At 40.0% G+C, this 15,309-nt stretch overlaps 1 protein-coding gene across 4 annotated transcripts in view; it reads right to left on the bottom strand.

The window, feature by feature from the left end:
- The window catches only part of side-IV (sidestep IV transmembrane protein), a 562,494-nt gene that overhangs the window by 67,592 nt on the left and 479,593 nt on the right, over positions 1-15,309 (bottom strand). For all 4 annotated transcript variants that reach the window (XM_083119011.1, XM_083119014.1, XM_083119012.1 and 1 more), the window contains 2 exons: positions 10,889-11,033; positions 2,401-2,531 (listed from right to left, as the gene is read on the bottom strand). In XM_083119011.1, the coding sequence (XP_082975137.1) occupies positions 2,401-2,531; positions 10,889-11,033 (276 nt within the window). The remainder of the gene's footprint in view (positions 1-2,400; positions 2,532-10,888; positions 11,034-15,309) is intronic.

The following is a 15,309-nucleotide window of genomic DNA, read 5'->3' as shown; positions in this document are numbered from 1 at the left end:
ACTTACTTTGTTCATAGGGACAAAGTAAGATTATAATAATTACAGTAATATACAGGGGGATTTAAAATGTGGTTCCACACGACAACTACGTTATTAGCGCACATAATGAAAAATGGATAGAGGGAATACTATACTGCCATCATTGAGGCTCGCGCCAGAGTACAACCTTGACGGATGCATGCCAAGTTGAAAATTCAAGCACTTTAGATCAGTGGTTCTCAAACTGTGGCACGCGTATCACCAGGGGTACAAGAACGACTTGAAGGGGGTACGCGATCAGCTTTCTCAAGAAAAGTGTCGAGACTACCCAGACTACAATTTCTTTGCTGTAGGTGTGTAGAGCAGACTTCAGTGTTTCAGACTTAAGCTTAAACACTCAATAGGAAAATAAGGCTGATTTTGTCACTGACACTCCAATCTGTGTTTCATATGTTTTGAAATAAAATACTCGTTCGAAATTTCTACCCATTTCATTCAACTCAAGAAGCCACAATCATTGTTAAAAAGTAAAAACGTCACGAGTACGATATGGTATGTTGTTGGTGAAGTTTATGAGCACGATGCAATAATACAGACGGTACATCATACCTATCGGCGCCAAACTTGCATCTGCATTGTTAGATTGTTTGAAGTTAATGAATACGTGAGCACACAACAGTTTGAGTAAGGTCTATACTTTTTTTTTAATAACTCTGGAAAAAATATATGAAAATTAAAGTTGTTTCTTTATGTACTTCTTAGCATACATGTGTTTCATACGGTGCAGTCCACTAGCGCACAAAAATGTGAAAATGTGCGCTCGTGGTATATGAAAGATGCCAGGAGCGCACAACATCCAATGTTGCGTTGCCACAATTATGATTGTGTAATGGCTAGCCCTTCCTTTGGAGATCATCCTTCCTTCCCTCATTGAAATAACCTCTTTGGATAGAAGTAATTTTTGTTAGGTTAAGTTAGGTTAGAAAGAAATAATGTAAGAGCAATTATAAAATTAGCATATACGCAAATATGCATTCATGTTGTACAGGAAACAGTTGACACAACGTGGCAACATCGCCATGGATTTTGTGCGCTCGTGGTATACATTTTTTAACCACAAGCGCACGCAGGCATTTGTTTGTGCGCTCCCAGCCTACGGCAGTTTCATATGCTTATTTTTGTAACTATTCATAAAGATTTTAAACTTAAGAACACGAAATAAAATAATAAATGTAGGATACTAATATTTATTTGTTTCCCATCTTTCCATATATTGTCCGAATGTCATTTCAAGTATTGCAGATACAGGCCTCCAACATATAAAAAACGATCCACCAATCAGGCAGGTAGAAAACAATTCCCCAAAACCCACTATTCGGAGAAAACTTATGGTGGTGGTGCATTAGATGTTTAATTACGACTAAAGGGTACAATGATAAAACAAAGTTTGAGAACCGCTGATTTAGATTGAAACCCAAACGTTTCCAACAACTTTCCCCTCTTTCGATTTTTCGCTAAAAACACTAAGAACGGAGTTTACCTGTGGGACCAGGCCGACCCCCGTGGCGGAGTTGTTTGTCTGCATAGTGTGCTGCGACACCAGGAATCCCGTGTTTCAATTCTATCCTGAACATAGGTGTTCTTTGAGAGAGTTTTTTCATCAATTTTATCATATCATCGCTATTTGCCAATAGTCGAAAGTGGGAGATAAGCAAAGTAAAATAAACCAATTCAATCAATAACTCCCATGGAATCGGACTTTAGATCACGCTGTATAATTTGATATATAATAACAATACAGTAAAACCTCGTTAATCCGGACTCCGAGAAGCCGGACTTTGCTTAATCCGGCCAACTTATCCCCTCATTAGTCCGGATTAACGAGGTGTTACTGTAATAATAATAATAATAATAATAATTACTACTACTACTACTACTACTACTACTACTACTACTATCAATTATTATTATTATTATATCGTTCCTTGTTTGAGACAAATGTCCTAAATATTCATTCACAGAATATGGCAAATCTGCTTTGGAGTTGCCTATAACGCTAAATACAGGACTTTATAGAAACAGGGTTTCATACCTTTTCGCTTTAGTAATAAGTGTTACACGAAAAATAATCTACTGAGAATTCAGGAGTCAAACGACACCGCATGAAAGAAAAAAGGAAATAGTAATAATAATATGGTTACATCTTAGTTATACTGTAGTGACTACCATAGATATACTAAGGTAGAATTGGTTTGTTGGTTTGGTGTGTTCTTTTATGAGTGTTATTTAATCTAATTGTCGATCATCCTGGTCGTAGCGATTAGTGCATGGAGGAAGAAGAGTGGCGTGAAATTATAAGAAATTTAATCACATTAAATAATAAACATTTATGTAATCCCTTGTTTGCAAACATGTACTTACGTTCTGAAACCAAGATAACTTGTAGATCTTTGGGTTGGCTCGGATGTTGCACTCGAAGTAGACGTCGTCCCCTTCCTTGATATCGTGTGGGTTCAGGTTGCTCCCCATCCTCAATGTGACCACAGGCACGTCTGCAACAGACACAACGATCACGTAAGTGGATAATGGCGCTACAAACAGAACAACTCCAGAAACCCACACAACCCCGTACACATGTCTCGAAAGTATCTGCACATTTACCACACAGGTAATATGTTCGATCGACTCTTTCTGTATGAAAGTACGACCATCTGACAAAAAAGGACCCTTTATAGCCTCAATTTTTGTTATGGAACAAAATGGCAGTTTATGTATGGGTTAGACTTCCTTTGGCAGGATTGGAAACACAAAATCATCTGAGATTGTAATAATACTAATTACAACTAATGGGACCTGAAAGTCCCGACAGGACACTAACGTTTTGTATATAATCAGAGAAACTATGTATATCAGATGGTGCGTAGTTATAAATTATATAATCCCTTCAACACTTACATGTAAAATATCTACACCCTACCTCTTACACGTTTTAGAATATGCTCTTCAGAAGACAAGTATATACATTAAGAGACACATGAGCAAGAAATAGTAAATAAAAAGAGTCATCACTCTTGACCTGCCAGTTTTCTTAAAATTTCAAAGGGTCTGTAGCTCCACAACCTGTTCTGGGCGTATGCCTGTGTCTTATAGCGCATGTATGCAATCACGCGGCACAGCCGGTTACCAATGACCTTTATCTTTTTCACTTTCATAATACAGGGTGTCCCACTCGTAAGGATTCCCAGAAAAAGTGTTATAAAAATCTTAATAAAAGAGGATATGAAACCAAATTTGTACATGACATACCTTTATGGTTGAGAAATGAAGGTACATTACAAGAAGTGCTGGAAGTGAGCTCCCCCCACCTGTATACAGAGTTCAACACGGCGCTGCATGTTCGTGAATGTTGCTGCCAGAGTATTCGGCGTGACTGCCTGGATTTCACGGCGGATGTTCTCACGTAACTCGTCGATGGTGCGTGGTTTGTTCTTGTACACACTACCTTTAAGGTGTGTGTACAAGAGTTACGAGTTACTGTGTATAGAGGTGGGGGGAGGTCACTTCCAGCACTTCTTGTAATGAACCTTCATTTCTCATCCATAAAGGTATGTCATGTACAAATGTGGTTTCATACCCTTTTATATTAAGATTTTTATAACACTTTCTCCGGGACCCCTTACGAGTGGGACACCCTGTATAATTAGGGCATCCTCGATGGCATAGTGGTAAAGTAGTCGCTTTGTAATGAAGATGTTTCGCATTCGATACCCGGTGGAGGCAAATTGCACAGCGCTTTTGATCCTGCTTTATATCGTAGGTCCAGTCACGATTAGCCTATCTGTGCATAAAGTGGACTTGGAACAATGATTCCATTCACAATATAGGCCTAAGATAATATTCAGTGTGATGGGGACGAAATGTGATACACAAAGGTAAATGCCGCCTTGTAGATTCGGTGCATCGCTGCATGGACTCGATGTTGGTAGTCTCGACTCCACAAATCTCGGTGAGTCTTGTTTCGATTTTACAAAGTCGATCTCGGTACCATCCCTGCCATCCTAGGTGACTGAACCAGATTTTTATGTGCAATCCCGACATGCGAAGCGAAAGGCCTACCTACGAGTGAGAGGAGCTTTTATCCTCTTCTGCGATTAGTACCCAAAAGAGCGAGAGCCCTAATAGCGCTGCAACAATGGATAAAAGCTGCATAGGTATTCGAAGCAGAGGGCGCGCTCTCACGTATAGAATATGCAGATAAAAACGCGGGAAAAATTGTCGCTTCAGCTGCTTTCCGAAACCTAAGTTAATGGACATCCCACGCTTCACTCCATAAAGTTCTGGAAGTCATGACAAAGCGCTGACCAGGACAATTGACTGCTCTCGAAATCACCGTCGCTAAAAAAAATGCACAGAAAGAATATTTCTGCACTTTAGTCATGACATATGTGGGAAGGGGGAACCCAAAATGAAGCTAATGGAGGTTGCGTTCAACATTAATTTGATGAACTGTCGTCACGTGGGAATTTCTCTCTCTATCTCTCTCTCGCTTTATTTTTGTTCTCTTTTTTCTTTTCGGCACTTGATAGACTGGGTCGCGATGTGGGGGGAATGGGGTGAGGTTGCGGGCCCTTTCCCCTCCGGATCCACTCGGTATATTACGGGCCCAATACGTGGGCACATTACGCTGACATCTTTCGTGTGTTTTGAGATCATCCATGCGTGTATGGAACCTTCTACATATATACATGAATCATGGTTGCCAGGACTTCGCGGATAAAACTGGGTCACCAAGTTCTGTGATCGTTGGGTGCAGAACGGTGAGAGCGTCAAGAATTGCAGTTTCCATTCTTCTACGTTTTCTTGAGGTTCATTTAGTCATCGCTGAGAATCTACATCGCTGAGGGAATCTATCTTAGAACTCATCAAACCAATGACCACGCTACTATACATTTTAGAATATCGCGCATGAAATGTTAATGTTCGATAATCTAGCTTTTGAAGCCAGCATGAAGTTTGGTTAATAGTGCAAATTTTTCGAGACGAGGGTTGTTCGCGTATGAGGCATCATTCACAAAGGATAGTTTCTTTAATTTCCGTAACAGCTACATTTGGATTAACATTCGAACATTGTCAGCAATACAGATTTGAAGATGGAACATTGTCAGCAACAGAGGTTTGAAGATCGAACATCGTCAGCAACAGAGGTTTGAAGATCGAACATCGTCAGCAACAGAGCATTGAAGATCGAACATCGTCAGCAACAGAGGTTTGAAGATCGAACATCGTCAGCAACAGAGATTTGAAGATCGAACATCGTCAGCAACAGAGCATTGAAGATCGAACATCGTCAGCAACAGAAGTTTGAAGATCTTGTCGTCGAACCTCACCTCCTGCCATAGTGTGGTTCCTGACCTTCACTCACAGGCCTGTACTGACTACAGATTACTTCCTAGCCTACGGGTTACTATTACAAAACTTCTATATTTCGACTTCTCCGTGCGCTCCTTCAGTTTGTGCACAGCTTTCTGAATCACTTGGTATATATAAAAATGATAAACCGGACTCAAAATTGGATACAGACAATGAACCCAGAATCCTTCGATTTTAAGAAGGCCAGAAGTAAAGGAAGCACACTCACACGTCACGTCTGCCTTTGTCTGTATTCACATAAAGGAAGCAGGATGAAAGTCAGTGGACATAAGGACGTTTCAAATACTATTACTGTGCAATAAATCTTACTATGTTGGTCGTCTCATTTGTCAGTACGAGTTGGTACCAATAGTACTTCCAGTGTCTATGGAGAATGTTTGTCGCACATTAGCACGCCGCAGAGCACATGAACGTTAGCTAAAATAGTTGAAAAAAAGGTAAATGTTTGCAGTGATCATAAGAATGTTATCCAATATAACACAGTCAAAGTTTTCCAAATCGGAGATAGCCCTTGGTGTCATATTGGAAACTGGCTGCCAATTTGAGTGTTTTTTCTCTCGTTTCATTAACTGTTGGAGATACGAGAAAAAGTTTCAACAAGAAAATGCTCGTCGATTAATTGAAAGTTTTATATTGTAAGATTTTTCGTAATTCTCACTGTCTTCAAGTTATAAGAAATTGTACATTATAGGGTTTGCTCAAAATCATCATATTGGCTTCTTGATGAAAACGAAACTTGATTTTCTGTTGCAGTGTATAACATAATAATAATAATAATCCGTCGCGCAACAGCCCATGGCATACCTACCGACTGCCGGTCTCCTTCCCACGCTTTCCTTCGTCACCTCTAAGCGTGGAGATCTTCAACCAGTAATGGAATAGTCGGAGGGTTAGCCCGACGTATCCCCAGCCGTTATAGTAGGTCTCCGTGACCGGATTACGCTCACTCACTCGGAGCTCCCCAATTTCCTCACGATGGCGGGTTGCCACCGGCCCTAAACGTAGGCCGAATAAATTCCGACCAGAGCCGGATTCGAACCTACGCCGTCCCGAAGCAAACGATCTCAAGACGAGTGAACACCTTAACCCGCTCTGCTAAGGAGGAGGAAGTGTATAACATAAGTGGATGAATGTAGATGATATTCAAAGATGGTTAAAATGAAGATCGAGATACATAGGGGTAATCAATGCCAGATTATCCGTCTATTAGCCGTATTTACACGTTCATTAAAAAGGTCTAAATTTATAGGGATAATACTGCAATTATACTTCCGCATAGCCTAATAGTTAGCGCTCTCGCCTTCAGAACGAGGGGTCACGAGTTACATTTCCAATGCAAGCTACACAATTTTCGTGTTGACCCAGGCGCGTGAGGACTATTATGTAGCTATTTGAAAGCAGTAGTACCGGACTTTGGTCTCGAAAGCAATAAAACAGCGGCGACGGGATGCCCTAATCAATGCATTAACCAATGCAAAAACGGCCCTGGACCTCAAAACACTGTTTGCCCCACAGAATTTGTTGATTTATTTCAATACAGTGATTGCAAAGCAAATTTCAAATTGTTGTGTCATGCCAGTTTGACAATAAATAGCATGGTCCTGGCCACACTGCGTCTCCTATCTCCTCACCTCCGGCTGCCCGCCGCCCCACTTCGCCGACGAGTGGGAGCAAAAAGGCCCTTCGGCGGTCCGTGTAGACGGCTGTCATTAACTGTCAATCAGCTTCTGGCCAACACTTGTCCTTTGCCAATTACCCAGGTGAGTAATGAACTCGGAACACCAGTTGGTAATCCAGTTGATTGAGGCTATCCTAGGGGTAAAAAACTATGAGCACGACGTAGCACACCATTCCGAAGCGCTGGAGCTGGGTGATGCCAAAATGATCAAGATGGAAGGAGACACCACGGATCGGCAATTAAGCCATGGCGTTACGACTCTTTGATGCGTGCCGAATCGGCTGTGTATAATCGGCAACTCAAAGTGAGGAAATTATGATGGGATTCGTTTTGAAATTGAGAGGAATATGCTTTTTCAAGATGTCCGACTCTGGAATTGGAAATGGTGAAGCCCATGACGTGAGATTCTTTTCATTGCGTGAGAAATCTCCCGGTTTGTTCCGTGAGGTTTCTTATTAACAGAGTGGCGAGTTTTCTTCAGTTCTGTTATCCAGTATTGTTTCCGGGGTGCAAATCTACATTTTCCCTCGTACCATCTTCAAGGTTCATTCCATCTTATTCCAATCAGTTTCGTGAATTCTTACGTTTCGATCTCTTAACATTCCTTCCACGATCTCTTAACATTCCTTCCAATATCTTCCGTGAGACTTTTTCAATCTGTTCTGAGACTTCTTTCCAATCTGTTCCGCAATATTCATTCTAGATTATTCCGTTCGTTTTGTGAAACCTCTTCCATTTCGTTTCGTGAGATGTAGGGTAGGTAGGGGGGAATCGGATCATGGGGTAAATCGGATCGGCTGAAAAGAACTCAGTTTTGCATACACAAGAAATGAAGTTTTTACGTCATTGCGGTGTGCAATGTGCTGCCACCTCTCAGAAGAAACGAGAACTGCCACAACCCATTGTTTGTTTGGCGCCCGAAGAGTTGCAGACTACATTGTTTGAAGATGTGCATTTTTGTGCGGACAAAAAAGCAGCCGATGTAAGTTTTCATTGTCGTGGAAAAAGCTTCTATTTATTGCTTGTTAAGTAAATTTTACTTTCAATTGTAATATTTCATTGAATTGAGCATGCCTCACCAGATCTTGTGATAATTTTAAACAACATACAGAAATCAGTTCCAACAAAAAATAGGTTTTTCATCAGGTGTATTTTAGGGTAAATCCGATCATTCTAATTATCTTTTCTGTTTGATTGTTTTGAAATAACTGGAGGGATCCAGTAGGCTATATTTATATTTTAATAAATCAGTCTGTCTATCTATGATCATCAGCAGCCTAATTTGTAGCACAACACATGTGTACGTATGCTTTAATGTAGGCTATAGCAACGTTTTGTTTTGTTTCAGATGCCTCGTAACTACATTCGGAAAACTGCTCATGGTCCTTATAGTTCCTGGTCGGTTGTAACTATGGAAGAAGCTGTCACTGCTGTTAGAGAAGGGCAATATTCAATACGGAAAGCTTCAAATCTGTTTGGTGTCCCATTTATAACCCTTCAAAGAAGAACTTCAGGGCCTGAAAATGTTCCAGTACATAATGTTGGACGTCAACCAGTGATACCTCCAGACATTGAAGCAGCTCTAGTTGTGCGTCTAGTCTACCTGACACTGAGGAGCGTACGTCAGAATGCCTATAAGTATGTGACTAAGCGAGGGATTCCAAACAATTTCAACGAGGAATCCGAAATGGCCGGCATTGATTGGTTTCAGGGAATTATGAAAAAACACCCGGAACTTTCTATTCGGAATGCCGAAGTTCTTTCTCGTGCAAGAATGTTTCGAACTTTCAGAAGAAAAATGCATGAAAATCTATTCCTTCACTTCCTTTGACATCAGGTGAAAATTATCCTTACCTCAACCCTGGGGATAAGAGGAAGAATGAGAAGGATAAGAGACAGGTTAAGCAAGCTGGAAAACTCGCATCGAGAAGTGAGAAGAACGAAGAGTGGAGGTGTGGATTCCGCATTCTTTCGTACTACGACAAAAAAGGTCACCAGGCTGGTGATTGTATACAGCGCCAGGCTTTCAAAGGGTGGCTCCATGAACGCTGTGTAAACGCCTTTGGTAAATAGCAGTTTATTTGTGGTATTCGTTTATCAAAATCTGTGTGATTCGATTTACCCCACAGCCGATCCGATTTACCCCGCAGAGGTGAGGTAAATCGGATCAGTGCACCACGTGCATTAAAGTTACAATATCTCAGCGAATAATAAGAAATGAAAGAAATTTATAGATTTGTCTAGTAGCTGAAGGTTTGCTTGTTTTTGCATTTGCATATAATTTCAATTGTAATAAAGGCACTGGTATTCAATAATTATAGGTTTTTTAAAAAAGTGATCCGATTTCCCCCTACCTCCCCTATTTCTGTGCCGTCAGTGACAATTATTCCAGTCTTTTCAGAGTGGTTTCTTTCTACCGTTCTAGCGGTTTCCGTTCCTATTCCTTCTGCAAGAACCATTTCTGTTTGTTTCTCGAGATTTCTTTCAATTCACTCCACAAGGTTCATTCAAGATCGTTTCGTTCCGTTTCGTTTTGTTCCGTAAGATTCCTGATAAACCTTCCTTGAGGTGTCTTCCTATCTGATCTCTGAGAATCCTTCTAATCCTTTACACATTTTTTTCAGATTTCTTCGACAATATTCATTCTAATTTGTTCTATTCCGTTCCATAATATACCTTTCGTTAAGTGGTTTGCTATGTGAATCTCGACTTACTAGTATTGTGAAAAATGTTGAAACAACAGTTACGGTGCTATTTTCAAGTATTACTGTTCAATAGGCTATCGCCGAAAATCACGAAGATATGTACCAATTTATCAGAATTAGCATTTTCTCCATTTCTCCTGTCTGAGAAAAATGTAAATTTGAATATGATTTTAAAATTATGGGTGCGTCAGCACTTAGACTATTTTGCCCACGTCACATTATACGGAGTCCACACCCTTAACGTTACAAATAAAAACTCTAACGTTGCATTAGTAAAATCTTAAAATATTCTGACTTCTGTTGAAATCTGAAGCTGTATAGTGGCATTCAGCACACATAAGGACAAAAATCAGGAAACACACAGACTTATACTGGCCATAGGGCCAGTCGCCAGAGCCTCGTTTATCTGGAAAATGCAGTCCAGGGTGTATTATGTGGAAAAACTGTTACTACGTGGAAGATCACCCCTTACACCCCTGTTTGAGAATAAAAAAATAACAATACCCTAAGAGACAATTACAATGGGTAACAATACAGAAATCCGAATTAGAATCTAGCATTTCATAGGAACTACAGTCGTACCAAGAGGAGATAAACCGCGGCAAAGTTGCAAAATAAACTGGAAAGCGATCTGTTTACTCCTCCAGCAGTCACGAATATGTTCCCCCTTGTTTGAACCCGAGTGCCCGCATGTTGTTGTCCCTTGCTTCCTTGTCAAAAAATTTCAACAAGGTTAAATATTATCTATTAGCTTTCGTTGGCCGCGGTTTTCCGCTTCATGACGACACGCACACTTGGCACTGATAAATATGACGACGATTTGTTGAAGAACGCCACACATTTGGGCAACGCAGGGGCATTACATGGAAAGCAGCATCGCCCTTCGCTCGCTTAAGATTTTTTCCTCCTTAATAGAGCCACAATGTTCACCGAGGATGCTCCGTTAAGGCTGGTAGTTCCCTGGATACAGAAATTTACAATTTGCTCATGGAGTTTTGCGAAACAGAACCACAAAACGGGTTAAGAATATACGAATCAGATTAACTGTAAGAAACAGCCATACAGATTAGAAAGAGCGAAATATTTATGTACTCACAGTGCACGTTGAGCCTCCATTTATCCTCTAAGGCACTGATTTGAAATTCTGGATTTTCTGCTCGGCAGGTGAGGTACTTTCCATCGTCGTCTATCCCAGGTATAAAGGTGAGCAGGCTAACGCTGTAGTTCCCATCTTCAGAATACTGGAATAGTTAGTCATACGAAGAACAATTAAAAATCTAGAAATTCACATAAATTGATATATGTTGGTGCTTAAAGTAATTTTATGTCTACTTTTGTGAGAAGGGAATAGGGTGAACTCAATTCAGTTAGAGAAAAATTTTCTGGGAATCCCGTTCCCGGGATCCGAAATTGAAATCCAGTAACACAAGTGTTGAACCGAAAATGGAGTACCCACGTCTTTAACCGAAAACCGAGTGGCTGGATCTGAAACAAAAAATCGAGAACCCGGATCTTGAACCTAAAATTCAGTACCAGGATCTTGAACAGAAAATTCAAGTACCCGGATCTTGAACCTAAAATCCAGTTCCCGGATTTTCAACCTAAAATCGGGTAACTGAATCTTGAACATAAAATCGAGTGAATATCCGGATCTTGAACCAAAAATTCAAAAAGCAGAATCTTGAACAGGAAATCGAGTAACCGGATCTGGAACCAGAAAACGAGTATCAGGATCTACATTCGAAAATCGAGTACCAGGATTTTGAACAGAAAATCGAGTACTCGGATGTGGAACCAAAAATCGAGTACGTGGATCTTGAACCGAAAATCGAGTACCCAGTTCTTTAACCGAAAATCTACTACCCGGATCAAGAATCGAAAATCGAGTACCTGGATTTTGAACCGAAAATCGAGTACCCAGGTCTTTAACCGAAAATCGAGAATATAGATCTAGAATCGAAAATCGAGTACCCGGATCTTGAACCTAAAATCGAGTACCCGGATCTTGGAACCAAAAATAGAGTACTCCGATCTGGAACCAAAAGTCGAGTGCCTGAATATGGAACAAAAATATCGAGAACCCGGATCCAAAATCGAAAATTGGGAACCCTGATCCGCGATGGAAATTCGAGTAACCGAATCCGAAACTGAAACGGAAATTATAATCCCTGTATCTGGTACCTAAGGTGGCTCGGATCGATTATTACTAAGAACCCGCGTAATTCAAGAACCGGATCTGGCAATCCAAGAATGAATACGGGTTCTTTTAACTTCACTGATTACCCACAAAGAATACAAAGTACCCTGAAGAAAGAGAATGACGTCTTGATAAACGCAACAATAAAATAAAAGCTTATGCGATTCTTTCTACAGCAGATCTAAGGAAAACGGTGCAGAATTTTTTTTGATAATCCATCTCTAAGCTCGCATCTCTTCATGTGCCTCTTATTTCCTCTCCTCCATCTGGACCAGAAAGAGGAATAATTATATTCCTGCTCCGGCCGTCCTGTTTCCAGGGAAGGCAAAGAGAGAGATCCCCAGGATTACGAACTCAACTTCCCTCAAGGGCACACTCCTTTGTTGAAAGATGGCGAAGTGGCCTAATGCGGAAAATGCCTTTATAAGGGCAATTTGTCTGTTCTAATGCTCTCGTAATACCACCACGGCTCTGTTTTGCAAAGTTGACTGCCCCTTCTTTTGTTTCTCGTTTCACCTTGGCTTTTTCCTCAAGCAAGAAGCTGCGATCAACAGACTCTTTCCAAGGACCATTCTGTCTGCGTCTTCTTTACTGGATGTGTTGATATTTTTTCTCCTTGTGATGGAAAGGTTGAAATTAATTATTGAAAATGCAATAATGGAGTCTTGGAATTGAGCCTGGTTTTAACAATATCGTTCGTTAAAGATTTCTGCTGTTAAGGCCATCTCCTTTGTTATGTTGTATTTGCCATATTAACAATGCTTTGTTGTGGTGCCTGCACGACCAGGGCTCAAATGAATTGCTTTTACAGTGCGGAAGTCTGTAGCGTCGTCAGAAAGTTATCAGTGTGACTATTTACAATGATAATTTACCAGAAGGTGGACGGAATTCTGCAAGAAATATTCTGAAGTGGTATACTTATTGAAAATTAAAGTGATGCAATGCTTACGGGGAAGAGGGAGATAAGAGGAAGGAGAGAATCAACACGGCGAAAGAGAAACGTTTAGACTAATGTGGCAGAGAAGGACAATAGAGAGAGGTGGGGGAAGAGAAAGAAAAGAACAGAGAGAAATATAGTAAGGAGAGACGTTAAAAATAAACGATAGACTGATAAAACAGAAAGAACGAGTACGCTAAAGAAAATAGAAAGAGTAGAAATGAATAGGCGATAGGAAAAAAGCATGAGAAGCGGAAAGAAAGAGAGAGAAAACAAACAAAAAGAGAGAAACAGTTAGAGGACAACCGAAGGAGAAAGTAAAAAAATAGATAGAATGAATACGGAGAAATAGTAAACGAGGAAGAAACAGAAAAACTGGAAAGAAAAAGCAGTGAAAGATAAGGAATAAGAAAAAACAAATTCTAAGACAAAGAAAAAATATATAAATGCAGTAAAGAGATACAGAAAAATAAAAACACATCGGGAGAATCGTCATGCAAATAAAATTAAAAAATAGATTTTTGTGATTTGATTTATTTTACTTCGCTTTTTGTGCCAATTTTGGCTAATTTGCGAAGATTGGGATGAGTGATGATATGATGAAATTGATGAATAGACCCTCACAAATATCCATGCCAATGTTAGGATGCCAATGTTAGGATTCGAAGCCGGCACCCCTGGCGTCGTAGCGCGATGTGCTAACCATTCTTTTTCTTATTGTCTCATTTTGATATACAAGTTATGGAATTACATTGTTGATGACATAAGTGTATTAGTGCTATTACAATTTCTATTTCTATCTGGTTAACCTTTACATTTTTGTTTCACCTAAATTAAGTATAAAGTACTAATAAGAAATTTGTATACCATTTCTTCCTTGGAATTTTTTTCGTATTGTTCTTGCAAGAAGATACTGAATTGTTTCTGAAAACTGCTCTCGTCATTGTGAAATATATATAATAAGTATTGAGTTATCAACCATTGTACTGCTCGTTGTTTTCTTGGTGGAAAAAGATTGAAATCAGGAAAAACTATATCTGTATCCGTAAACTTTGTTAATCAGGTGCGGCATATACAACTGAGCATTGTTCTCAATTTGTTGCATGCCGTGGAGGAGTTTCGACACTTCGTTACCCTGTGGGCTAAAGAGTCAGGCACGTTGCATGATATACAGTTAGGAGAGTCACTGATTCCATATTGGTATGTCATATCTTTTGTCACTATAACACGATGAACCACTTTGTACCATATTGATTGGCCAGCTTTTGAAAGGTGTTTGGCGGAGACATTCTCCCATATTTGTGGCCAATTATGTGTATTGAAATCCCTGACTATTCGTGGTACTGTGTTCTTTCAACTATTGATTTCACTATATAACTTTTTAACAGATGGTGTAATTGTCTCATGTCGTAATAATTGGTAGCATACCTGTAAAGCGATGTTCTTATAAAACAAAAACCTTTTGGGGATACTTTGGAAATCGATGTTCCGTATTATCGTCTGTATACATGCTTGGGTCGTTGACTCGTGCAGTGAGAAAGCTGTTTGAAGGCCAGTCTGTACAAACAATGCTCTTGCCTGTGTGTTCGCGTGTATTAGTGCCAACCCACCTATCTTCTCTGATAACGTGACCTCATTTATTGCCACCCGGAAAATTGTATCGTGCCACATAAAGCAGCCAACAGCTTTGTTGACCATGGCTAAGTGCTGTGGTTTAAAGGGCAGGATTTTTGCTACATACCAAAGTTTCGAGAGAGCAAAAACATTGATAAATCTTACTCCTGCTTTTAAACTAAGAGAGCGCATCTTGTTCGCTCTGAGGACGGAGATTTCCCTATCGCACGTGAGTTTACTATTGGCTTCGATCGTTTCATCGATATTTGCATAAAAGTTTATACCAAAAACTTTTATTTTTTGTCTACAGGGATCCCCGTATTGTTTGTGAAAGGATTCTCCTTGCCAAGGGGCATCAGGAATGACTTTCGATTGTTTAGTTTTGCTCCTGATGGTGCTCAAAAGTATGTATTTTTCTTTGAACACTGTACAGATCTCTTTCATCCTTTAGAAAAATTGTCACGTCATCCATGAAGCTGCCAAATTGTATTGTGGTGGAAATGTCCTGTAAAATATGCTGGATACTAAACAAAAAGGGGGCTATTGTGAGGACGTACAATGTGCTACTCAAGGGACTACCTTGTAGTACACCTCGTCGCATTTTAAAACTTGTTGTCAAGAAACCATTTATTTTGAGTTTTAGCAGCATATGATTATATAATGTTTTGATCCAATTAATAAAAGTTTCTCCGAAGCCATATGCTTCTAAGACTTGGTACAAATATTCGTGGCTCACTCTGTCATATGCTTGGAAAAAGTCTAAAGATAG

The sequence above is a fragment of the Lepisma saccharinum genome, chromosome 3, assembly GCF_977018435.1.
Source record: "Lepisma saccharinum chromosome 3, izLepSacc3.1, whole genome shotgun sequence".
In the NCBI taxonomy this organism is placed as follows: Eukaryota; Metazoa; Arthropoda; class Insecta; order Zygentoma; family Lepismatidae; genus Lepisma; species Lepisma saccharinum.
This window is presented reverse-complemented; position numbering and strand designations above follow the sequence as displayed.